The 26,031-nt window shown below is 37.4% G+C and overlaps 4 protein-coding genes and 2 long non-coding RNA genes across 8 annotated transcripts; 3 read left to right on the plus strand and 3 right to left on the minus strand.

Annotated features, from left to right (window-relative positions):
• Positions 1-3,144: 3,144 nt before the first annotated feature.
• LOC113675939 (uncharacterized) lies at positions 3,145-4,830 on the minus strand. The gene is made up of 2 exons (XR_016188901.1): positions 4,483-4,830; positions 3,145-4,011 (listed from the first exon to the last, which is right to left on the minus strand). It is a non-coding gene; the product is annotated as an uncharacterized LOC113675939 (long non-coding RNA).
• On the plus strand, positions 4,005-8,623 carry LOC113675688 (trace amine-associated receptor 13c). 2 transcript variants are annotated; one of them, XM_027192298.2, is made up of 3 exons: positions 4,005-4,221; positions 6,124-7,104; positions 7,508-8,623. In XM_027192298.2, the coding sequence occupies exons 2-3, from the start codon at positions 6,254-6,256 to the stop codon at positions 7,656-7,658; spliced, it is 1,002 nt and encodes a 333-aa protein (XP_027048099.2). In that variant the 5' UTR covers positions 4,005-4,221; positions 6,124-6,253; the 3' UTR covers positions 7,659-8,623. The 2 variants fall into 2 exon arrangements, with proteins under 2 accessions (XP_027048099.2, XP_089069885.1); XM_089213759.1 differs by lacking the exon at positions 4,005-4,221 and adding an exon at positions 4,921-5,623.
• Positions 8,624-15,083: 6,460 nt separating this feature from the next.
• Positions 15,084-15,872, minus strand: LOC149041589 (uncharacterized). The gene is made up of 2 exons (XR_016189200.1): positions 15,733-15,872; positions 15,084-15,360 (listed from the first exon to the last, which is right to left on the minus strand). It is a non-coding gene; the product is annotated as an uncharacterized LOC149041589 (long non-coding RNA).
• Positions 15,764-17,227, plus strand: LOC149041590 (kappa-type opioid receptor-like). Of its 2 annotated transcripts, none has more exons than XM_027192290.2 (2): positions 15,764-16,617; positions 16,956-17,227. In XM_027192290.2, the coding sequence occupies exons 1-2, from the start codon at positions 15,764-15,766 to the stop codon at positions 17,101-17,103; spliced, it is 1,002 nt and encodes a 333-aa protein (XP_027048091.2). In that variant the 3' UTR covers positions 17,104-17,227. The 2 variants fall into 2 exon arrangements, with proteins under 2 accessions (XP_027048091.2, XP_089070836.1); XM_089214710.1 differs by having other exon boundaries at positions 16,987-17,156.
• Positions 17,228-19,031: 1,804 nt separating this feature from the next.
• On the minus strand, positions 19,032-19,988 carry LOC113675926 (melanocortin receptor 3). The gene has a single exon (XM_027192538.2). It carries the CDS (start codon positions 19,983-19,985, stop codon positions 19,032-19,034), a length of 954 nt encoding a protein of 317 aa, XP_027048339.2. The 5' UTR covers positions 19,986-19,988.
• A 3,002-nt stretch (positions 19,989-22,990) lies between these two features.
• Positions 22,991-23,971, plus strand: LOC113675917 (melanocyte-stimulating hormone receptor). Its single transcript, XM_027192527.2, has one exon. It carries the CDS (start codon positions 22,991-22,993, stop codon positions 23,969-23,971), a length of 981 nt encoding a protein of 326 aa, XP_027048328.2.
• Positions 23,972-26,031: the final 2,060 nt, after the last annotated feature.

A 26,031-nucleotide genomic window follows, 5' to 3' on the forward strand; every position in this document is an offset into this window, starting at 1 on the left:
GACATCTATTCTCATGGACAGGGGGACAACCAGTAGGTTTCCCTTCCTCATTAGGCCATGTTGTGCTGTGAAGTCATTTTTCTCGGGCCAGAACACTTTATGTGGACCAGGGAGCTGAGGTTTTTCTGGCCAACCCTCAGAACAATAAGTTTTGAGTTGTTTGAATTGTATCTACAAGAATGACATCTTCCGTATTATCACAACTGTTCACTCTCATCGCCCAACCAAGAAAGAATTGTGGTACAAGATGCAGGTAGAATTGGATTGTATTGGCAAGAGCTGATTTACCCAGTAGTTTGTTTCATAAGAAATTCTATCAGTACACATTTCATTAGAGACTGACACATAAATTCAAAAATCACACCACTTTAAATCCATATGGGCCAACTGTCCCTGTAGTTGAGTATAATAACCAAACGAGTGCTCTTTCTTGAGTTAAAATATCCTTGCAACATAGAAGTTTGGATCAGCACCTGCTTGCTCTAATGTTTCCCTTTTTTCGAAACTTTATTTCAAGGAAACCATATTGAGAATCTGTGGATGGGTCAAACACCTTTCCAGAGCCTTTTCTAAGATACGGGTACGTTGGATGACCTGATAGTCCAGCATCAAATATCATAAAAACGGGTACTTGCTAAGCAATTTCTGGCATAAATTGTTCTCGCAAGTTTAAAGTTTCTCTTTTGCCTTGCCATGTGAAATAGCTTTCACATTGGCCAAATCTTTTGTGTCAAACATACTTTTTAGCATCGATTCATATGGCTTTTGAACGCTGAAAAAGACTTTACCAAAATTGGAGGTTGTGAGTCTATAGTTGTGTTGATCAATCCATTCAGCTGTTTACCCTAAAAGACTGTTCTCCTTTCCAAAGCTTGAGCTTCCTTTAAGTCCAGAAGTACATGTTATATAAAAAGGGAACTAAATCAGTATGGTTTAAAACTCGAATTTCATCTATATCAAAGAGTGCCTCATGAACTTTTGGAATGTCTGGAAGACATTTAGGGACTTAATTCTCTTGAGGAGCGATACCCTGGTGAATTGGTAAAAAAGGTTGTGTCGACCATGATCTTGGAGCTGATATCCAAGGCAAGCGCCTAAGAGTAAGATTCCTAACACCGTGTTTACTCATAAAACTGGTCTTGATCACTCAACAAATAGGGAAATGGAGGGAGCTTTTCCTCTGGCTCAGGTGAACGACCTGTTTCATCACATTTTGTCTTTGTATGCCACATCTTAAAGCAACTGGCTCGTAGAGTTTGCTTCTTTCAGGATCTCTTGACCTTTCCCCATCTCGGTCCGTTTATGACCAGGCATAATGGGTCCTCAAACCTGGCAAAGGGCAGATAGAGGTTGCTCTTGGAATATGCCAAGATTGAGGAAGACTTGTACAAGTTGCATCGCTCAGGATGTCTTCAATGTTAAACCATGAATAATCATTTAACTGGAACAGTAATGCGAATACATGTGATTGCAATGTCCACCGCGACCTCCTTTAGACGAACAGTCAAAGAAGTAAAAACGAGGTTCTTCGCTTTTCCTTAAAGATCTATAGTGATGTGCTTTAGCGTAGAAATCCTCTGACTGCTGACAAGCGTAAATATCGGAAACATACCCTTGAAAAACTTAAAGCTTTTCTCGCCAGCATTCTTTTTCTGCTTTGCTGAAGCCTCAAAGACCGAGTTGTTGGACTAAATTTTTGGAACATTTCTAAAGGATTTCGACCAGGTCTGCTGTTTTTGTGAATAAGCTACCGCAGCAACCCAGGTGATTTACAAAACAAGTACAAGCGGCTGCCATTTTGAAAGAAACCAATTTTTTTAATTTTAAAGAAACTATAATGCTGCGTCGGTGGAGATATATGAAAATAATTTGGCTTCATCAAACGAGTTGATAAAGTTAATTAACCACCGTAAGGGAATATAAGAGCTGACGTTTCGAGGGTTAGTCGTTCGTCAGAGTGAAGGGTTAGGACTCGAAACGTCAGCTTTTTATTCTTTTGTCGTAGTTAATTCACTTTTATTATCGACTCGTTTGATAAAACCAAATTATAAACCAAAGTGAACCTCGTTTTCACGCAATGTAAACACCCAATTCAATCTCACGCGCGAGTTAGCCGAATTTGTCTGTCACCAGTTGTGCCCTATTGCGATTTTCGCCGATCGTCATCCAAAATCGTCAGTATCTGTCATGTCAGATATTGTCAATTTTTGCCGGTGATTAAATTCGCTGTTTTCAGCGAATAAAATCGCGTAGTGTATTGCCTGCTTAACTAATACATGTAATTTATCAATGAGTGTGTTTAAGGAAGTGTTTGAGCATTAATAAGCCCCAAGTTGCTGATCTTAGCTTCATCGTTTTAAAACGCGCGCCTCGAACCAATTTCCTGTAACACGAAATACCCAGATTACTGAAAACCTTCTGAAATCGTCTTTCTCAAGAGCCATTCTGGAGAAATAGTCAACTGTTTTACGATAAATATATTCGCCGTTCGTCATTTTGCAGTATTTTGAAATTTGTCCGGTAGAATCCGAAGAAAATTTTTTGAAGTGTCACGCTTGGATCTCCTCGCACACTGTGAACAGAGTCGGCGAAAAGGACAACGTTCGAATTTTTTCAGTTTCTAGAAGCGCTTGAGGATTCTAAATAAAGTTAAAATATTTTCCAATAGAAATTGGTATTTTTCAAAGAGAAATATGGAAAAATATCAGACTTCCGGACGTTTAGTTATTAGAAGACCGTGTCTGCTAGTGTCCAGTGAGAATTTTTTATGAGGATTGTAAATGAAGGTAGAATATTTTTCAAGGAAAAATCGGTATATTTCAAAGAGAAATGTAGAGTTATTTGAGGACCGTGTCCAGCCGTGTCATTGAAAAGTTTCTAAGTGTCAAGCGCTTGGATGGCTTCGTACTCTGTATACAGGGTTAGCGATAAATATCAAGTTCGAAATTTCAGGTCACCTGAAAGCGCTTGAAGATTGTAAATATTTTTTGGATTTCGAAGAGGAATATGGGAAATATCGAACTGCCGGACGTTTAAGAGCAATTGTCTGTAAAAATTAAACATATTGCGGCAAGGATGGAAAATTCGATGTCTTTCCTATTTTAATGTTAGATAGGCTAGGCTATAACTAAAATCACTGTTTACTTTTTTGGCGAAATATCTTTTTATTTCAGAAAAAAATACAAATAACGAAATTCCGTTAAAATCGTCATTTTTATAGATAACTATATTAGTTTGAAAAGGAAGAACTTGCCTCCTACCTATCAGATTCATAACTTTAAGAACAGGGAAAGTCCCAGCCACACAAGAATCGGATGGTATCTCAGCCCCACAACGAGGAATTTCACATCGAAAGTGGATGTGTTTAACCCCCAGATCTCATCTGTTTAAATCATGATGATAAATTCTCATTGCGCACTGTGTTTTCTATATCGTACAGCAATGATACTTTTAAAAGATTATTTCGACGTTCATTAATCATATTAAATGTGACAATGACTGAGTCGAGTTGTTACTGGGATAGAGCTCATTATGCAAACCTTTAAAAAGAAAATCATATTAGACGAATTAGATCGTATATATTTACTTTTGATCCATAATCTAGAGGTTTTCCCAAGGTTACCTTAGCAATTAAAAGTAACATTTCTGTTTGACACAGGTTTCTATAGAGGCGAATAAGGGTCCGTAATGAACTCTTTCCTTGAATTAGCATCTTAAAAAATTTTCCTTCTGCTACCACGTTATGAATATTAATTTCAGCTTGTGGCAATATTAACTTTCAGGCTTTATTTACACATGCTAATAATTATCAGTAAAACTTGTAAACGATTGGATGAGAAACAGGAGAGTCAATTTTTCTTACTTCTTTGAAAATCCTGTCTTATCTCTTCAACTGTCTCGCCGAGACAATTCACAAACCTCTTTGCCTTTCATCCTGCACTTCTTATCACTTGAAGTTTTCAAAGCATGAAGCTCTCTGTGAACCACGCAGATGTTCTTAAGTTTTGGCACCTATCCATTAAAGAAAAAATAAGTCACTTTTAAAAGAAAATTAAAACTTTGTAACCGCTCCGTCACTAACTTTCTTCTTCTTGAATAAAGATCCAGATGATCATATAATTTAAGGCGGAAGACGTTGTACGAGATCAGTTGCACTGGAAATGTTAAGGTTTCTACTGTCTAGTGTGGCGTTCAAGTGTAGGAATAAAGATGAAAGATGAAGTAAGTAAAGTACCTCTTTTTACATTTTAAATTTTCTCAGAGTAAACAAGCAAAATTTTTTTCAAATATAATAGTGGGATGTTACAATAAAAGAACTCAAGCAGAGAAGTACTTGAGACGCGGACGGCAACTGAAAGAAGAATAAAACAAACTCTAAGCCGCTTTGACGCAAATGAATCGACCATGCGATCGCGGCTTCAGCATTCCAAACCAAATTGTGCTAATCATAGTAAGCATTAGGAGTGGGAACTTTTAACTTACTGTTGCCGTCCGCCTCTCACGGTCTTTGCCTCGCCAATATGGCGTTGTTTTAAACTTTACCGGAGGCAAATTTCTTAGTGTCATTTTTACCATACCGTATTTTCGATTGCACAACACAAGAAACGTTATAGACCAAGAATTGAAACCGAAATAATGTAACCGCAGTGTCGAATGTATTTATATTGCATTTACTGAAAAACATTTCGCAGAAACCAGTCCTGATTATTTTCCCTTAATTAATACGTTACTTTGAAGAAAGAACGAAAGTAGTTGAGACTATGGTATGTTGTGCACAAAACACCTTCAGGGAAAATTAATTCCATGTAAGCCAAGAAGTAAACATTAATATTTAAAGGGCATTTTTTAGAGTTGTTTTGACTTTTTTTCCTTTGATTAGTTACAACCCTTTTTGTATAAGAGAACTGTTCTTTGAGTTGTTTGGCTCTCTGATAATTCAAGTTAAATTGGGTGCAAGAGCGTAGCCCCATGAGAAGTTTTGAAAAGCGACGAAGGTGGATGCTTGACAGAAATACAACTAGTAACACTTCTATCATTCATCATGTCATGTCTACGGTAGTACGAAAAGGCGCCTTTCGGCCGAGGCAATCTCACAAATGAAATCAAGATACGCAGGGAAACGAATTCAAATAAATTTTTAATGCGAACAGCCTACCTTTCGAACGATCTGAGATAATTTTAATTCAACCATGGTCGCATATCTCATCGAGAATGTGGTGTTTACCTCTCGCCTGCCCCTAAAAGCATTGACATCTAATGTGCGAAATGAATCTTTTCAAGCCAATATTAGGGAGAAAAAGGCAGAAACAGACTAAACAAGGAAACGAAAAAGGTGATCGCCCACGTTTGGCTCTGAAGAGGACTTCTTTTATGAACTATCTATATTGACTCAGGACATTAAGTGGAAAAAGAAATTCGTCAACCATTCTCACCAAGTTCAAGTCTAATTATGGTACATCACTGCATGAATTAAGAGGAAAAAGTCAGCACGTTCGTTTAAAATCGGATAGTTATGGTACATCACTGCATGAATTAAGAGAAAAAAGTCAGCACGTTCGTTTAACATCGGATATGTGATGATACATTTCTTTTCTTAAGAAGGATTCCTCTGTTTTTTCATATTGTAAGTATGTTGTTCAAAACAAATAGATGTACTATTCTGACAATTGCAATTCCGCGAGATTGCCTCAGCGGGAGTCACTCCATAACTTAGTTCGGGAAGGGGGGTTAGAATATAACTACCCTTTATCCTCTTTAAAGCAAACAATTAAAACCTTTAGTAATAAATACAATTGTTGTCAGGTAGTTAGCAAGATTTATATTTTACTGAAGCTGCGGCAAAAATAAATTTAATTTCTTCACCTGACGATCATGCTAATTGTAATTCTGTACACAAGTAATGGGGAAAAGCAACTGGAATGTCACTTTTTGTATTAAACGTAATACGTTCTGCGCTATATTCTCAAAAGTTGACAACAATGCGTGTCTTCCTTTAGCCCTCTTTCTGTTTCTGATATAATTGTGAGCAAACGTTGCAACTGAAGGTCGAAAACTAAAACCGTTTGAAATAAGCTCTTTTGTTTGATAATCCAACAGCTGATTTTCTCATTTTTTTGGTTTTAGAGAGCATCAAATCAGAAAGAAAATATCCCAAGAGTAGTCAAGGCAACCTCAGATGTGAAGATCGAGGGCGAGGTTATCATCCTTTGCAGTTTTATGGTTGGCGGGGTTTAACCTGCACGGACAGTCTTAAATGATGAATGAAACTTTTCAGTTACATTCATGTCGTGATTCGAAAAAAATTTCAAATATCCTCATGATTGCTATAGTCATGATTTTATCTATAGTTGGAAACGGCATAATTTGTCTCTTACTTATCAGATTTAAAACTTTGAGAACAGTGCCCAACATCCTCATCGCTAACTTAGCTGCTGTTAACATTCTCAATGCACTAACTAACATGCCTCTTTTCATCTTGTGGTACATTTGTAAAGTGCCCTTCCTTAAGGGTCGTTTAATCTCCTGGATACTGGTCACATGGTATGTATTTTTTGTATACCTTACCGTGTTCAACCTAACAGTGCTGGCGATGGACCGTTTTGGGGCTATTGTGCACGGTTTACATTACCATGTATGGAAAACAAAGAAAAAAGCCAAGGTAGCGGTACTGTTTGTATGGCTTTTCGCGGCCTTATACACATATGGCATGTTTACAATTGGATTGGATATTGATTTAGGCGACGCTCCGGTGCTGCTTTACAGGACGACCTACTTAGAAATTTTCGGGAGACACTTCATCATCCCTGGAATTTTGGTTCCATTCTTTTTAATGCTCACTTTGGGAGTGGCCATTTGGGTTAAGGTGCGTAGTCAAAAAAAGCGTTTGTTGACTTTCTTCTCCGTAAACATTCAAATCGAAAACGACGTGAAGACCGCGAAGACAGTTGGTGTAACAGTGTTGGCGTTTTTCTGTATGAATGTGATACCAATGTTATTACACAACATAGCGAGAAGCCATGGTAGCTGGCCTCACTTCCTCGCATTCTTTCTCATGAAATTGAACTGCATGGTGAATCCGATCATTTATGCTTTAAAGGCTCCAAGGTAAGTTCAGTCTGTGGGGTATGGGGCTAAGCGGTGGCTCAAGGAATTTTGGGAAGACACTTGATTCTTATCTTTACGAAGACTCTTGCAAAATTAAATCTTTTTGTCAATCTGTGTTTACATTGACGAATCCTGTTTTGGCAAAAGCGGAAGAAGATACCTTTATTCTAAACTGTCCTTACTTTCAGTTTTGCGTTTGGTGTATTCTTCACTTCTAAACTGACAATGAACAGCAGTAGGGGATTATAAGAACCAGAAGATGACGACAACAAGAACGATGCGGAAAAAAAAAAGAAAAAGGAATTTCAATTAGCAAAAAAATGGCTTTCAATTGCACTGCCAAATTTTGCCCGTTTCTAAGCCGCTTTATGTAAAAACAGTTTCTTTATTTATATGTCAACAGGTTCCGCAGAGCTCTAGTACTCTTATTAAAGGAACCACATGGCAAGTCGGAACCCAATATGAATTCGCGGATCCTCAACAACCTTAGCTCAACGGCAAGTAATTGGACCTTAAAGACGGAAGAAACTGACATTGAGGACACAAAACTCTAAATCTCATGATGAATTTTCCAACCCTCGTTTTGTTTTGTTGAAACATGCCTTTACCCTCCCAATATTTTTTCATAAAATCCAATTTTTCTGTCATCAACTTTGAGCAGGGGGGAAAAGGAAAGTAACCCCACAATTGTGATAAGGATTTTGGCTGTTCTTCAGTGAAGAAGCATTTAGTTTTACAAATGCATTGAAATAGAAGTAGAGACAACAACGTTAATTAACTTGATGATGATTGATAGTAATAACAATAATGGCACAAAGCAACGAACTCAAAATGTTTTTAAATGAAGTACCCCAGAAGATAAGGGGTGAGAAGATAAGAAAAATTGCTTGTAACCTAACCTACATGAGAACAATTTATTCCCACAAAACTAGCCACTAGTAGTGTAATTTTACAGATACATGTAAGATAGCTTCAGTTATATTAAAAGATTAACTACTCTATATTTAAATATAGAGCGAATATTTAAGAGAAATAATTCTAGTAACAGCTACCTGATTTCAGAATGAAATGGTTTTACTAGCCTTTAAATGTTTTCTTATGTTTTAGAGTGACCAGACTATTTTTCCGTATTCTGATTGCGTTCGGACCAGAATACTTTATAACGTTTTCAAGGCTGTTGCCTCTAAGTGGCCTTTTAAGTTCTTTTTGTCAGGGCGAGCATTTTACTTTTCTTGAGCAGGCAAGGCACTTGGCTAAAACTAATTTTCTATTATCTTTCATAGATTAAAATAAAATGTCATATACGGGAGACAGACTCTCCAGACAATCTAGAACTTGGTTTACATCGCACACTGCAGTATATCGAGCCATGGCAGGGTGAGATTCCAATACTCCCCTACGAAACCTAATGACTATGAGGTGGAAATCCACGTATTGAGGGGAGTGTAGATGTAAGTGCTGAGCGGGCAGTGTTAATGCTACTGTAGCTAAGCCCATCATTAAATAACATCAGTAAAAATTCTATAACTTGGCCTAAAGAGAAACAATCTGAACTAAACTCTTCTTTACGAAGAAGTTAAGCCATCTTTTTTGGTAGGATTAGTACTGACTTGTACCTTTCCCCTCGTCCACAATGGTTACCTACAGGTTTCTAGCAATTCATCAGGTACAAATCTCACGTGCAATCTCATTGCGACCCAAAAATTGCAATCGAATTAACAAGGGCTACTGGAGTGATATCATCTATGTAAATGTTAACATGACGGTTTGTCACAGAGAAGTAGAACGGTGGCAGTGCAAAAAGAGCAGCTAGTGTTTCAAACTCATTAATGTAACGCTGAGACTCATATTCAGTCCATTGACCATCTGTTTGGTCTGCATTGCACACTGCTCCCCACCTTTCTTTTGAGGCATCTTAGTATATGGAAAGTGTGGGATTCCCACCTGATACAGACTTGATTGAATTTCTGATATATTGTTGAACCACCGTCTGAGTTCAACACCATCAGTGAACTGAAATTGCCGTTGTTTTCTTTCAAAGCTTTGATTTTATCTATTTGTAGGCTTCTATAAAAGGAGCTGGGCACAGTTAACCCCAGGGAATACAGAAACCATTACGCCTATCACTTCTGAGACTTCTTGACTAGAGGCCTGAGTTGTCTTGTTGAGCGAGTTTAAGATAAATCCCAAGAATGTCAATTGGTGACTTGGTATGACAATTTACTTTTCTGTGTATAACAGAAAACCTACTTTATTGTGCGGATTAAACGGAATTTCCTTTGGAGAACTCTTGTGTAAGGAGCGGTCAAGAAACTCAACGTTAAAACCTTTGACTGTCTGGGGAATGTGTGGGTCAGATGTCAATTCTCGCCATTCAGGAAGGAAATATTTAAGTCTACCTGCTGGCGTGAAATCTGGTTCCATGCAGTTAATATTTGAACTTACCTCTAGTAGACTGCAGAATCAGGGTTCACTTTGACCCTTTAGCCTGGGGTAATCTGAACTCTGAGAGACAGGACCGAGACTTGCGGTCGGTCGCCAGCCTTAAAAATGCGTCATTTTTCCCCTATCAAGGAAGAACTTTCCTCTTCCCCCAGAGGATTGAGATTTATATCCAAAAAGAGAGTGGCTCTGAACTCTTTTGTGATACGCGGTAGACGTCACTATCCAGCCAGCACGGTTTACATCGGAGATATCTTTGACTTGCTTAGACAGATCGTCTCCGAAAAGTTAAGCAGTCATTGGGATAGACACTAAGCTTAGGTCCGGTTTAATGAGCTCTCTCCGTCTAGTTTTCAGCACTGCATTTGCATATACAAAAAGAGAGAGGCTCCCAAAATAGATTCTCGCGGAGGGCCGGATGGTATAGTACACCAGGCAAAACCTTTACTATCAACCAGGAACCTCTGTAATCCGTTCTTCACAACAACACGTAAGAAGAGAACCAGTTAACCATAAGTTGCACAGCGTATGAAGCGAGTAAAGTTTTTAAAAAAGTCCTTAATTGAAACCTTTGTTTTGCTCTACACTTAGTCCCATTTAAGAAAAGCGATTTTTCATTAAGAAACTCGGGTGTTAACGAGAAAGCTGATGTCATGGTTGGCCATAATTTTTCGTCATTTCAGAACTCATTTGGTCACTGATTCCTCACTTTTTTCGGGAAGTTTTGTAAATTTATTTCGTGAGTTTGATCATTCAAGCTTGGTAGAGTGAAAAACACCTGATGTTAAAGTATTGTCTTTCAAGAATCAACCCGAAGGAGCCTTCGAGGATAATGACGGATCCCTTGATATTACATATTGCGTGAAGGGCTTATCATACATGGACCATTCGCTCTCAGAAGCCCGTAAATGGCCACAATAGTTAATTGCTCAAAGGAATAGCTCTATTTAAGTGTTCATTTGAAAAGTCTACTAATGTTCTTTGGAAGATGTGAGTTTAACTGAGTACAGTTGTGCTGAGGTTGCCAGAACTTGACAGGTAAAAAATTGTCCTCAGCATATCCGGTGACTTTTCGGCGTAATATTAAGTTTCCACATTTAATTAACAGTGATTAAGAATTTCATGACAAAAAAGTGATAAGGGTGATAATTTATTGAAATTTAGTGGTATGACAGCCTAAATGGCCACTAAGAGAGTCTTAATCCATTAAGGATATCACTCTCAACCCAGCTGAGAAATAAGAAAACAATACAATAGCAGTAAAAATAGCCATAAGAGACAAAATTCTACGAAAGAGCTAATTGCGGGCTCAGTAAAAGGTTCCTTACTCTAGATTCATCGAAAGACTCGAGCGTAAAGAATAAGGGAATTCCACATATGAACAATCATTTAAAATTTGCTTAAGTTTGAAACATTTTTCAAGCCGAAGTTCGTCCATGGAAAAAGCTTATCAGCCTACAGTAAAGTTCCTTGTCTGAAAGAAAATTAATGTAGAAACCTCTAAAGGCTGTGTGAAAACACGCATAGGTACCATTATTTTTCAACGAGTACGTTTTGCAACAGTTACAAAAGTTATAAACGGTCTGCGTATCTCAGGATGAATTTGCTGACACTTGTACTTAATCCAGTCTTGAATTGTTGCTAATAGCTGGGGGACCAGGCTACTGAGCTGTTTTCTACATGTATTTGCTTCTTAACAAAGATGCAGCACAAGGTCTCTGACAGGTCTCTACAAGTACCTGTGAATAATCCTAACCCTGAGTTACCCTTTCTTGTAATCTTATCGATCTGTAAGTTCCAAGTAAGAATGTGATCGGTGATAAAGCCTTAATTCGTTGATCTCCTTAAAAGCAAAGCCTTTTTTTCTTTCAACCAGGACACTATGGTGTCTGTTCTATGGGAGATACAACACCTCTTAACGGGAAAACGAATGACCTAAAGTTGTAAGGCTTGAGATGCAATTGAGACAGTCAAAAAGATAAAAATATACATAGATTGGAACCTATAGTCTGTTCTTTACTCAGCTCTTTCCCTGCAAATGAGTCATGATAGCGTTGTGATGGCTACACCTTTGTTCTCAACGAGTACGTTATGCAACAGTTATAACTATGAATAACCTTGATTTATATCCAGTTGTTCTCTGAAACCTGTTTATTCGGAATCTTTACATGAAGTTACTTAACGATTCCGTGAAAAAAAAAACACCAGATTTTAAATTATTTTCAGAGCAAACGCAATCAAAGCAGTCGTCGAGGATAAAGGACATAAGTACTCTGGATACTACTTCTAAGTAAGGGCTTACCTACCATGACCCCGTGATTTAAGCTTAGTAGAGCGAAAAAAAAAACACCTAGTTTTAAACTATTATCAGAGCAAACGCAATCAAAGCAGTCGTCGAGGATAAAGGACATAAGTACTCTGGATACTACGTCTAAGTAAGGGCTTACCTACCATGACCTAGTCGTCTCTCAGAGTCTATTGAAATGAATAAGTACATTCAAGTGCTCTTCAAAGGATAAGATCCCCAAAATTTTTTTACATAACCTTAAACCTTTTGTGCTTTAAGTTCGTGAATTAGGATATGACCGAGGCGTAATACTATCAATTACCGTGGTCAATATCATTTCCGCGATTAGATTTAATTAAATTTCACTCCATTTAGTTTAAGGTTAATTCAATTTAGATATAGTGAGCAAAGTTTCATTCAGTTTTAATGACTCTAAAATGGTTAGGGCAGAGTGGTGTTCTTTTGACTGGAGTCTGAAAGCAAAGGAATCGTGTGGGGGAGGAGGGAATTTTAAATTTCCAGAGGAAACAGACCAGAGGGAGGCTGTGATTGAAAGATTTAAAAAGGCATATAAATTCTGTTTGCAAACTTGGGGCATATTTTTGACAAACCCAAGGATCCTGTCTCGAAAGAACAACGAACCGACGCCATTTATTCTATTCCTTGCAATGACGGTAACAACGAATACATCGGACAGACCAAACGTCAGTTTGGTACACTTTTGAAAGAGCATCAGAAAGCGGTTTTCTTTTGCAAAAAAGAAAATTCAGCTTTAGCGGAGCACACTTGCCTAACTAACCATACAATTGGGTGGGATAAGTCTAAAATTATCACCACTAATCGGCGTTACCACCGGCGCCCTTGTTTGGAAGCTTGGCATATTAACTCCGCCCACGCTCCTTTATATCGTGATGATGGTGGCTTACTTCCTGACGCCCATTTACTCCTCGTCAGAAAAAAGGCAGCTAATTATTGATCATATAAAAGGACCTCTTGTTGCAGCGTTTAGATCACCTATGATGATGGCACCAGACAGGAGTGTCGAAACGCTGGGTCTATGAATTGTAACTTATTCGGTTACATTCATTAAATCTGTAAACCAGAGTAACATCAAACCATGTCTGATTGTCCACCTGGTTGCCATGTGTACTTTAATATATTTTGATTCTTTGATTGCTATCAGGCAACGTCCCACGACGATGTATTTTAAGCCACAAGAGTTTCCTTTGATATGTTTGCCCAGTATAATGCACACCTTTAATTCGTTCGTATTTTTTATGAATGGAATGCTAGTCGTTCTTATTATACCCAAGAAGAAAAATAAAGTTCCGCAAAATACGATTTCTTCTCCTTTTACATGCGATCGGAACGTTATGAATGCCACAGTGGAGAAAATGGCTGTTGTTAGCTGCTACAGTTGGCTGGGGGTGAATATATGGCGGCTGTTATTTCAAAGATAAAAACATTTTGGTTTTTAGGGAGAATGCTCTTTTGCAGCTACTAATAAAAATGTGGCTGTCGAACCCTTCCTTGAGCTGTAGTCAGTTAAATTTATTTATAGCTCTATTCCCCTTCAGAAAATGATCATAACCTCTTTTAGCAATAATGCAGAATTTATTCAAAACCATTTTGTAAGAGGAAAATTATTTGGATATGTAGTAAAGATCCATTAAATTATTTAAAAAATCGCGAAGCCGTGTAAAGAACATTCTAGGCGACTGCGAGAGGTTATTAACACTTCCTCGTAAAAAGAGTAAAGGCTTTAAATTCACTCTTTACAGGTTGTAGTTCACTTAATTAAGTCATGGAATGCGTTATGTGTTTTAGTAGAAAAGGTTCAGCACCAGGAATAAGTCAAGTTATCAGGATGTTGTTTCTCTAAATTGTATCGTTTGGTTATTTTCAATTCAATTGTGCAATTTTTGGGAATTTGCAGCTTAGTCTCACTTTTATTTTCAACGGCTCTATTTTTTTCCATTTCTTTTATTCCTAGTGCCAACTCAGCCGAAAGCTTGTTACACCGAGAAAGAGCCAGTTACTTAGGTAAATAAGGAAATTCTACTAAATTAAGCATCAAACCAAATATTTGTTTCTTGAAATACGTAGGTGTGACTTTAGGCTCCAACCATGCCATTTTTCTTCGCAACTTTTAATTATTTACCTAAAGAGCTACAAGCCGGATATTAAAAAAGGAATAACACAAACAGAGAAGCAAATTGCCACTTCAAAAATCAGCTCTCCGTCATGTTTCCTATTTTCATTGATAATTTTAGCACCGCACCTCTCAAACACATTTATGTGTATATTTTAATGGGTGTTACCTTGACAATATCTTCAATACGAAATGTCACTGATACCTCCGGCATATATGAAGCCCATTTATAGCAGATCCCGTATTCGTTTTGTTTTCGACAATACGGATCGACTGGTTAAAAATTAGAGTGACATGCCATACTCATTCTGATCAATGTGCGAGATAATGCAAACTGGAAATTGCTGACCGAAATTTATACAATTTTTAGATTTTAAGGGAGCAGGTGCAATGCTTGTTTCGTCTTTTTTTTTTGTTTTGCGCTAAAAATAACAAAACAGAGCGATATTGGATAATTGAGCCCCGGTTATCTGCAAGCTAACGAAATTTTATCGAGTATGAAATAAATAAGGAAAATCTAGTGAATAATATTTAGAATAAATAAAGCTTCCTTGAGATGCCATTAATTTGAGTTACAATATGCAAATTTAAATTTTTTTGCTAATAAAATAAATGATAGACGCTGAAGAACAAAATACTCCATTAAACACTGCGAAGTTAAGGAGTATTACCCTTATAAACGTCATTTCTTGTAATTTCAAGATCGCCAAACTGTGAAAATGACTTTTTCTTGGTAATATTTGAAAGTGAACTAATTTTTCCTTTAGTGACTACATAGTGCCCAATATCAATTAGTTTCAAAGAGCATCACGTTCTAATGCTTAGTGTTAAAATTAGGCTCTTTGTATTTGCTTCAATGCCTTGTTCCGCAAAGAGCTGCTTCCGCCTCAATCTTTCAATTTTGCACGCAAATATCCACAGGATTGCTCTATGCACAATTTTGCCGTATAGGGATATCAATCTTTCCTTCGCCAACTTGGTTTTGCGTTCCGCAGCTACTGATGGTGGTATCGGGTTTGTTGGTGAAATATTGTTCCTTTTCGTGAAGCTCACATAAGTTACAAATGAGATAAGATGATGATTCACTAGTTCATATTGTTTAACTGCAGGTACAGTTTGATTTAATGCAAATCCATTTTAAACAATTCTTCCATTTTATTTCAGGGAAATTCAAGCAGAAGCGGTAGAAAACCATTCATATTAACTCCTAATAGACCATTCCCTTCAAATTTCGATTTGAATCACGAACAGCATACTCAGCAGCTGCATCTGTTAGCCAGTAAAAGACGCTCTCAGTAATTTGGCAAATGCCCTAAATAGGCTGTTTTCTGTACGTTAATGGTCTGCGAGGAAATTTCGGTCTAGGTTGCAGACGCTGCAATAGAAGTTAAGGCCTCATTATTCAATGTTCATCAGGTTTAATCCAAATAAGACTTCAATTCTTCAAGAGCAATACAAACGGGAATAAAAAAATTAACGAAATGTTGCCAAATTAGTAGTTCGTGATAATAAGGAGTAGCGTGCGTAGTTAACAAAGCTCAATTCTAGCCGAGCTGGTAGACAGCACGTCTGAGGTTAGATCAAAGGGAATCATAAAAGGCTTTAAACTTTTTCTGAGGGTCTTTTCTATGTGATCTTTGAATAAATTTAGATGCATAACAAGTCGATGGGATCTAAAGAAAAGGACTCGTGGCTGACCAGATGTTATTTTCGTCTTTGATGAAGCTTTAGATAAGGACTACACTACCTGGATTGGTTTCTCGTGAGTTGGCACGGCAATGCAAGAGTCAGTCCAAGCAAAGACGATTTCTTGTACCGATGCAGTCAAGGTCTCACAAATCGTGTTGATCGCCTTGGTTATGGTGGGATCCGTGATAGGGAACAGCATGATATGTGTTTTACTCATTAGGTTTAAGACTCTACGAACAGTGACGAATGTTTTGATCGCGAACTTAGCTGTCGTCGACATCCTCAACGCTGTGACCAACATGCCTCTCATGATCATGTGGTACATCTGTAAAGTGCCTTATCTAAATGGACGTGCAACATCTTGGTTCATTGTGACTTGGTACGTGCTGCTTATGTACCTCACCGTGTTCAATCTTACTGCGATGACAATGGACCGCTTTGGAGCCATCGTCCACAGCATTTGGTATTACTCATGGAAGTCAGTTAAAAAGGCGAAGGTAGCTGTGTTGATGGTATGGATTCTTGCCGCTGCCTATACGTATGGAATGTTTGTTTTGGGTTTGGATATTGATCTTGGAGACGCCCCTGTTTTGGTTTACAGGAAACACTATTTCAAAAATTTCGGAAGGCTTTTCATCATTCCTGGATACCTCGTTCCGTTCACGATTATGCTCTGCGCGGGTGCATACATTTGGTATTCTGTGCACCAACACAACAAACGTATCTCTACGTTTTGTTCGATTGGGAAGCGCTTTAAAAACGACGTGAAAACTGCGAAGACGATATGTTTAACTGTGATGGCGTTTCTCCTGATGGGTGTTTTACCGATGTTGCTACACAATATCTCCAAAATCCATGGTACATGGTCTCATTTCCTCGCGTATTTCCTCGGGCATTTGAACGGCATGGCGAATCCTATTATCTATGCACTTAAGACTCAGAGGTAGGAATATTGTACCAATCACTACATTACAATGTTTCATAATAAAATCAATGCGTGAGACTTTGATAGCCCTCCAGTAGTTAGTTAGCGGAGAATCTCTCAGCTCATGGAAACATCAATTCAGAATTGATAAAAATGGATGACAGTCCTCTAATATCATTTCTTTGAAAAGTGCCCATTTTTCATCTCCAAAACTCATATGACTTATTATTCTCAGCTGTATGCAGTATTTGACATACCTGGGAATTGTTTGAGAAATGATTTATCCCCTTACATCGTGTGCAGCATTCGATGCATAATGCACGGATGATGTACATTAAGTATACTTCTTTTCACAGGTTTCGCAAAGCTTTTGTGTTGCTCTTTAAGGATCCTTTGGGAAAGTCACAACCTCAGATGACTTCAAATAATCCGACAGATCTATGTGCCCTTTCAAGAATCGCTCCACACAATACAGACGTCTGCAGAAAGATCAACTATATATAAGTGGATTTTATAGCATTTACTGAAATCAAGAAGTAAAGGGAAATGCTTGTTCACAATTTTGGCCTCATTTGCCTTATAGGATCATAAGCATTTGACTATAACTGTCGACAACTCCGGTTCAAAAGATTAGTTATTATCTTTTTTCTAGCGATATAGATGCCATCGTGCGATGGTGACCATTTTATTGCACACTGATATTATGTTTTAGGCGACGGCGGGACTGGTTACGCGTCCCCTTAAACATGCTCCGTTGTGAGCGGCTGGTTTTCAATTGCTGTGAATGGCGCACTCGGAAAATGCGCTATAAACGATAACAACAACATTTCGTTTTCTCATTTAGGATTTTCATCTCTTCTCCGTTTTAATAACTTCAATTACGGCATGTTTACAAACAAAGCTCAATTCTAGCCGAGCTGGTAGACAGCACGTCTGAGGTTAGATCAAAGACCTCGTCCGGAAAATGTTTACAATCTTGTATTTCTGTTCACCAAAGTAGAAACAGAGTGACAAAAATGTAAACAAAAATTGATTGAAATTAAAGCTTTTATTTTATTTTATCACACCAAAGATATGAAAAAATGTTATTTCACCGGAGCTACGATGACAATACAAAATCTAGCCTCCCTTTGGAAAGAAAATATTCACGGTTATTTAATTGGGGACATCGTCTGTCCTGGGAAGAGAACAATCTGCCACGATATATGAGAAAAGCTGAGAGGATTAACGAACAGACTTTAAAAAAAAAAGACTTGTTGCTTCAAAGAGCAGCTACTGTGTTTTTATCACTGATCTTTCAAATACTTTTTGCAGTACGTAGGATCAAATGTTTACTAACGTATCCTTTCATCACCGTCCAGAAATTCTCCAGTTTCAGATGGGAGCAAATTTGGTCACCTGATGCTATTAGCCCAATTGCGCTTTTTGTGCTACAGCTCAACGGACGCAGCCCTTAAGGGACGACATCCCTCCTCCTTCCTATATGAAAAATACCTTTTTTCTCTCACTTTTTCTGCCCTTGCAAGGACCTTTTTCTCTAGAGACGAATCAGATGTAATCTAAAATCGGAAATGCCATAAATACGTTTCCAAATACAGTATATTCTAAACAGCACTTGTTGTCAAGTGTAAAGAAACTATCGGGAGGTGCCAAGGACGAAAAGGGGGTCGGTCGAAAGAAGCCGTCAAGATCAATCGCAAGTAATAGGTCAGTCAGATACAGGCGCGGGGAAAATACTCAATTATTACAGGCGTGCGTACAAAGAACTGCATTTTCTAAATTCATAATCTGTTTATCATTTTCTAATACGGCCAAAAAGGAGTAGATTAAATAATTAGTGGAGGTGACTAGTTAAAAGAGCCGACATAATTTTTCTTTGCATGTTTTTTTCTTAATTTTTGTTAACCTGACACAAATTTTACCAGTATTCAATAATTTTGAGTTGCCTGACCAAAAGAAACTTCTTGTTGATTTATTCGGACCAGCTGTAATGGCGTCAGCAACGTCTAGAACGCGGCGCAATGAGAGCACACGACGCCCATATCGTGATAAAATCGAAAACCAAATTAGATGAGGCTTTCATAACCGTCACATCTTGAGTTACCCTCTCTCTGCAATCCCTTTACTTTACAACATTTGTTCAATCAAAGAAATACGAGTGCAAACTCAAATATCCAGAATGTACAGGAAACCACTCTTTATTCCAAAGTAAAGTTCGTTTCCTATTAGTCGAAAAACAGAAAACTAGTTATGGCTGACAAGCTATGACCTTTATAATAAACACCTTTCAACTGCCGCTGAAAATTTAACCTCTAAAACTGCCAAAAATTCGGAACAAGGAGTAGGAAGAAAAAACATTCTTGAGGAAAATTACGAAAATAATGCAATACATATCAGTGAAAAGCAGTCTAAAAACGTTTTTTCGAGCGAAATCAATTCTTGCATACCATCCTCCTTAAGGTTCTTTTTACAGAGAGTCTCATTTCTCGAAGCCGCCAACAATAGATTAATGGATTGAAAGCCGAATTCATAAACACTATAGTTGCTGATGTATTCCACACAATTGGACTATAAAACTCATTCCATGAATCAAAACCAGGTCTGTTTTCAAAATTTCTGGCTAATAATATCGATATGAACACTGGAGTATAGCAGAAAAGTAGAAAGTAATGAACTAGAAAGGCGTTGATAGCTGTTTTTTTAAGTCGCGCCATCTGTAATCCAGTCCCATCTTGTACTGCCTGCACTTGTGCTTGGATTTGTCGTTGATGTCGACGAACGTTTTGATAAATTTGGAAATGCACAATTGTACAGATAGAGAGGCAAAATGCTATTCCACAAGTCATGACTATTTGAAAAACCCTTTTCCCTGCCCATAGTAAGAGGGTTGCAAAAAATCCACCCATTAACCAGATCATACCAGTAATATAGATGACTCGTGGAACAGTTACGATGCTGGAGTACCTCAAGTGATATTGAATTGCTAAGAACCTATCTACACTGATGGCTGTAACGGTCATCAAAGAAGCAGCGCACACCGTGTAGCAAAGAGTGCTAAATATAATTTCGAAATAACACTCATTTATGTCAGAGTTTGAAAAAAGCAGCATCAGAGTGAAAGCTTCAAATGACAGTTGAACAAAGACAGCAACAGCGAAGTCAGTTGTGGCGAGTCCAGAGAGAAAAACCATCCAAGGAGAGCGAAGCGAAGAAGTTTTCCATACTGCTAAGATGACCGAAGTATTTCCAATTGCTGATGTTATTAATAGTATAATGTTAATTGCGCAAATGAAAACGAGGAATTGTGGTGAAACGTTTTGATGCTGAAATATAGCGAGATCGAGGCAAGTATTCTTGAGTTCTGCTATGGAACAGTTATTGTGCATGCTGATCTCCGTATTGGAATTTAGTTTAAAACTAGACCAGAGCTGTGTTGGTCGAATTTCCCTGACAGATGCAGTTTCTGTCTAAAATAAAGCTATCGCAGAAAAAAAAAATTCTAAACCAAGAACACATACATGAGATTTAAAGCATATGTTTCCTGTTACTGGTTCACCTAGTGCACTTCTATGATATGTGTTTTGTTCTTGCACCTGGCTGCTCTGCAAGGGAAACGTGCCTCTATTGACGAAAGACACGAAATATTGTCTTTTACTATTTAAGAATCAAAGGATTGTCGCTTATATCTGAATTTATTTTCAATTACAAAGATCTTCTTGGAGGAAATATAACATTGGACAAAAAAACGAATTACAGCCCAAGGAGATCTAGTGATGACTATTCGGTATTATGTTCGACCTCCTTTGAAGTTTTGGCAGATGATAGACACATAATTATTTTGAATTTTCCATTGCTGAAAAAGTGAGCAATGTTAAACAACACAGTCAGGTTTAAATCCGTAACAATTAAAAAAAAAAAAAAAAAAAAAAAAGAGAATTAGCCAGGAAATAAGAATGAGATGACTGACAAAGGAAAAAATATTTAATTAATACGCGCGGAGAAACAAAAACATTCAGTTATCTGACGAAAGTTCTGTAATTAACTAGAGGAAAATACATCCCCTGATTTTACCTCATCCATATCAGCTACATACATATTAAAAAGATCTCGTGTACATGAAAGCATTAAGCGAAGCAGAGCGAACGGCAGCCGTCTTCCATACAGCTGAGATGATCAAGGTATTTCCTATCGCTGATTCTATTAATAGCATAATGCATAATTATGGTGTCTGCAGAAATAAATACGATGAATTGTGGTGAAAGTTTTGATGCCGAAACAGAGCTTAACAGAGGCAAGCAATCTTGAAAGTACATTGAACAGTTTTTACACGTGTTGATCTTCGTGTGGTTAATGGAAATGTATCTTCTCTTTATTACTAGTTGGCCTAATTTCTCAACTTTTCGCGTTTTTTTAAACTTCCTCAACTAAGAGAACATGTATAAGATATGATTAGTACACTCTGGTGCACCCTCATCAGATATCCTTTATTTTCGCACCTGGATACTTTTCGCGTGAATTGGCTATTTTCAGCCGTTAATTAAAGAATCTCAAGCTTGTTGTCAACAACTGAATCTTTTTTCATTTTAAGTTCTGTCTCAATGCCCGTAGGTAAAATAATTTATTTTTCTCATAATCAATTCAATGTATTAAAGAAACAGGCATGGTTATGGAACCTTCTTCATTGTTTTGACAGATAATGGTATCAGGATAATAGCATTGTCCAAAAAAATCCCTCTGGCAAGAACAATATCTCACTCCTTCGCTTTGCTTATGTGTGAGATATTGTCAGTGCCACTCAAACACAGAATTCATATCTTACCAAAAGGACGTAAAGACAGCAGAGTGGCAATAATTCTTAATAAAGAAACCACAACTTTTAGTTTGCAAGACATGTTTCGACATTCTTATGTCATCTTCAGTTGTAAATGCGATTTTAACGGTTGTACATTTGAATTTATATGAAATTTGTAACGTAATTTCATATAAATTCAAATGTACAACCGTTAAAATCGCATTTACAACTGAAGATGACATAAGAATGTCGAAACATGTCTTGCAAACTAAAAGTTGTGGTTTCTTTATTAAAAATTCATATCTTCTTGCCACCGTCTAATATCCTTTTAAATATTAATTTAAAAAATATCTACCATGATCATCTTGTTCCCTTCACGATGTTATCTGTGAAATTAGTGAGATCTGCCTGGCTGATCGAGTACTTTACTGAAAACACGGCGTATGAGATCATAAATATAGTTGCAGCATATTTCACTTTCTGAACATGTAATTGATAAGATTAAAAAAAATATATCCCTAAGTTTGGCGAAATAATTGCTTTCATACCAAAATTTGCATGCACGAACAGATACTATAAGTAAAATTGAGATGGCAAATGTCACATATCTCTCTTTTGAAATTGAAACATTTATTTTAAATGGCAAAATGGCAGCACTTTTTGCCTTTATCATCCTCAAACTGAGATGCTCTTTCTTTGGAATATCATTCCTATGTAATACCATGTGGCAAATATGGGAGGGGTGATAACGAGGTATTTACATCTCACTAATCACACCAGGGGATCAAAAGATATCTTAACTTTATTTTGTTATTTATTTAACAGGGAGTATTGATGACAAAAGCGTTATCCATCCTTCTGTTTCGATTTCTTTGCTTTTTTTTTTTTGTTTTTTCGGATTTAACTCTGATGGGATCTTTTTATTAAATATTTGTAAAACATTCTCAATTTTCTTCGTGACAAATAAATATAGTCCTAATTTTCCATGTAGATTTTACCTTTTGCTTTAGTTTTGACTTTAGTTCGAAAATTTGCTTTGATTTTAAATTTAAAATTAATACCCTCCTAGTTGTAGTTTTAATTTTCTACTCTTAAGTGAGATGTAAAAAGAAATTTGTAAACGTAAAGGAGGTCAAACACTATGCTGTTTCTATCGATACAATACAATTTATTATCTCTAAAAAAAATAAACCATCTTTACCTTCGGACATCAAAACAAACTTCATTGAAAATAAAATTAGATTTATTTTTTGCCGAAAACACTTTAAAGTTTTCAGTTAACAAATGACAATAGGTCGTGCTCCTTGTAGGTAATGGCCCAATGCGGCGAGCACAGAAGTCAGGTGAAGTCAGCGGAGAAGTCAGGTGAAGTCCACAGAGAAGTCAGGTGCAGTAACAAAGAGATGAGGGTGTACCGCTCAAAAACATATGTTGTTTATCTGGTGCAGAAAATCTTGGATTAGAAAGCTTTTTCCTCTGCATTGTTTTGCTCTTATGTAGACATAAACTTGTCTGTGCTAAGAAATTCCACGAACAGAGTAGTGGACTCATTTCCCTTCACCGCGAAATTGAAAGAAAGTACCCAACACGAAGGTGAACATGTGCAAGAACCGTTCAATATCCCTTCAAGAAGAGGGGAAATCCTTCGTTCAAGGCGACAGTTACTGCCGGGATTTTGCTGTAATTCAGCTTCAAAGCGGTCCACCACAACTAATCGTTTGTGTTTGCATAATTAACGTTATACTATCAATAGCATCAGGAATAGCAAATACCTTGGTTATCTCTGTAATTTGGAAAACGCCAGCTTTACGCTCTCCTTCTATGGTATTGCTCTCTGGACTCGCTACAGCTGACCTTGCGGTTGCTGTTGTCGCTCAACCACTATTTTTAGCTATTAAAATGAAAATCCTCCTAACGAGCTCTGAGAGCGATACATGCGACTTGGGGATGATATTTGGTATTACCGTTTACGTGACAAATGGTGCATCGCTAATGACTGTTACAGCCATCAGTTTAGATAGGTTATTAGCAATTCGATATGATTTAAGATATCCTAGTATCGTAACAATTCCACGGGTTATCTACGCTATTTCTCTAAGCTGGTTGATCAGCGGATTTCTGGCAACCCTTTTTTTATGGACAGAGTATGATACATACCTGATTGTTACACTTTGTGGAATAGCCATTTGCTTTTCCTTTTGTAAAATTACACATTTGCGAATTTACCGCATCGTTTGTCGTCACCAACGACAAATCCAAATGCAAGTGGAGGCAGTACAAGAGGGAAATAGGTCACAGATGGCACGATTTAAAAAGACGACTGTCAACGCCTTTCTGATTCATTACTGTCTGCTTCTATGCTATACACCATTAATCACATTAAAGGCTCTAATCTGCAGATTCAAAGGTAGCCTCGAGTTTGAATCGTGGTATAGGTATCATGGTCCTATTGCATGGAATTTGTCAGCTATTTTTCTTTTCATGCATTCGTCTTTGAATCCATTGATTTACTGTTGGCGTCTACGAGAAATGCGACTCGCAGTGAAGGGAACCCTAAAGAGTGTCTTGTGCAAGAATTGATTTTCTTTTGAAGAGAGAATAAATTATAGACAGAGCAGTTCTGGTCTAAGGTTACCCAATTCACTACATTGCAAAAGAGTCGTCTTTCCCATTATTCTTGGCATTGCATCGTTTACAAGTAGTTTAAGATGGTTAAGCCTGTGAAATTCTTAAACGAGTTTGTAGCAGCAGATTATAGGATTCTTCCTTGGCCAGCGATAAACACTTTTTATTTCATACACTATGATAAATCAGCATCACTTTACAGAAAAGAGGCACCTGGGCTATTTGCGTTAGTGCTTGTTTTTTTTTCAGATTTTTAAATGGATCTAGTGACAAATAAGGGTACCAAACGCTTCACAGTGTCTTGAACGTTTTAGTGGCGTGAAAAATGATCTTCAACTTGGAGGCGATCGGAAAATGTTATTTTGGTTAGACAAAATACAGTAACTAATAAGGATCCAGGAAGGAGAAGGGATTACTCGGAATAGAACAGATTGGAAAGCTGCGACTGATACCCTGGATTCTTTGATTGGCGAGCTCACACACTTCTATATCAAATTGCAAACATGTTGATTATTCGTTTAATTGATATCACGAGTCAACACTCTTTGCTACAAAGCCGTGCTTAAGGGTTGAGTTTACTTCTTTCCACTTTTTCATTGTTCGTCTGTCGATTTGACAAAGACTGCCCTACTAGCGATTCGGTTGGTGATCTTAACTACTCGAGCAACAGAGAAATTTCAAGGAGGCTCTAAATGGTTTCGTTATTTGTTACCTCTGATTCCTCGATGTTTCTATACTTTAACGCTTATGTCCATGGTGGCCTTGATGTTTGGACAACTAAAAGTGACTCTAAATTGTATATCAAGATATCATAGAATGTTCAGAAGAAGAACTTTGATTTTATGCTAACATCCTAATAAATAACAGCGGAGGTCACCGAACTCATATGTAAATGACTGGCAAACAATTTACAATTCGATTTAACACAACATTTTCTTTCAGAAACAGCGAGCCCCTAAAGACTTAAACCTGAAAGCTGTGCGTATAGGTCATATAGAATAACACTAGAATGACATTAGAATAAAAAGGCACAATTGAAACACGGTTAATACCATGAAGCTTTTACTACTTAAGCTATTAGCTGTAGGCATGTGCTTGCCCAAGGTTTTTTTTGGCAAAGAGTTCAAAACGATATAACTGATGCGAACCCATGATATGCTGCAAAATTATGTGGGTTCAGTTCTTACTCTTTTCTATGCCTTTTGACAATGCCCGCCGCACGAACATCGTAGGTGTTTGATCTGTCTTAACACTCCGGGACTGCACTTAACTTTAATGACTTCATTTATTTTTAATATCCTTTTCTCCTAAAAACTATCATCAAAATAACAGATCCAGCAAAAAATAATCACACGCGTGCAAAGAATGATCCAGTGGGCTCTGAGCCGGATAGAAGACATATAGGGAAGAAGGAAACCGAAGACTCGTCCATAGACTCAACTGAAAAGAACGCAACCACATATTTTTCTTGCCCGACTTGAAGTCAAGCCAAGCCTATTTATTTCCTTCGCTATGAAGCGCAGATTCAATTGTCACTATCATAGATAGCCACAATAATGAACTTAAGGTCGTCGTACTTACATGTTAAACTCTGACAAGTTTACTGATCCATAAAGCCTGGAGGAACTAGAACAACTGGTCGAGATTAACCTTAACCCTACTTCCTTCCCCTCCTTACAAAAGAATTTTATCATCAATATCTTTAAGGAAATCAGCTTCATCATTGTTTTGGTCCTAGCACTTAGAAATTCGTCAGATAACATATGAAGTAAGATTCACCAATTCAATTCAAATTTAAATAGAACCTCGAATGATTTTCTATGATGCTGATGCAAAGCTTTTTTTCAATGAAGTAATTATTTGAATTTAAAGTAAGTTGGCTGCATAGCACATTGATGTGGCATATTACTGATACATATCATGAATTGAAACCAAAATTGCCGTTTTGTTCATTTTGTTTTCATGAGCGATTGCGATTGGTTTCCCTTAATTGCAGAGGAAAAATTTTATTCCAA

The sequence above is a fragment of the Pocillopora damicornis genome, chromosome 8, assembly GCF_964200805.1.
Source record: "Pocillopora damicornis chromosome 8, jaPocDami1.2, whole genome shotgun sequence".
Classification (NCBI taxonomy): Eukaryota; Metazoa; Cnidaria; class Anthozoa; order Scleractinia; family Pocilloporidae; genus Pocillopora; species Pocillopora damicornis.

Coding starts and splice junctions, on each gene's coding strand:
- LOC113675688 (XM_027192298.2), top strand. CDS start 6,254: ATGATGAATGAAACTTTTCAGTTACATTCATGTCGTGATTCGAAAAAA. Junction 7,105..7,507: donor TATGCTTTAAAGGCTCCAAG/GTAAGTTCAGTC, acceptor ATATGTCAACAG/GTTCCGCAGAGCTCTAGTAC.
- LOC149041590 (XM_027192290.2), top strand. CDS start 15,764: ATGCAAGAGTCAGTCCAAGCAAAGACGATTTCTTGTACCGATGCAGTC. Junction 16,618..16,955: donor TATGCACTTAAGACTCAGAG/GTAGGAATATTG, acceptor TTCTTTTCACAG/GTTTCGCAAAGCTTTTGTGT.
- LOC113675926 (XM_027192538.2), bottom strand. CDS start 19,985: ATGCACAATAACTGTTCCATAGCAGAACTCAAGAATACTTGCCTCGAT.
- LOC113675917 (XM_027192527.2), top strand. CDS start 22,991: ATGTGCAAGAACCGTTCAATATCCCTTCAAGAAGAGGGGAAATCCTTC.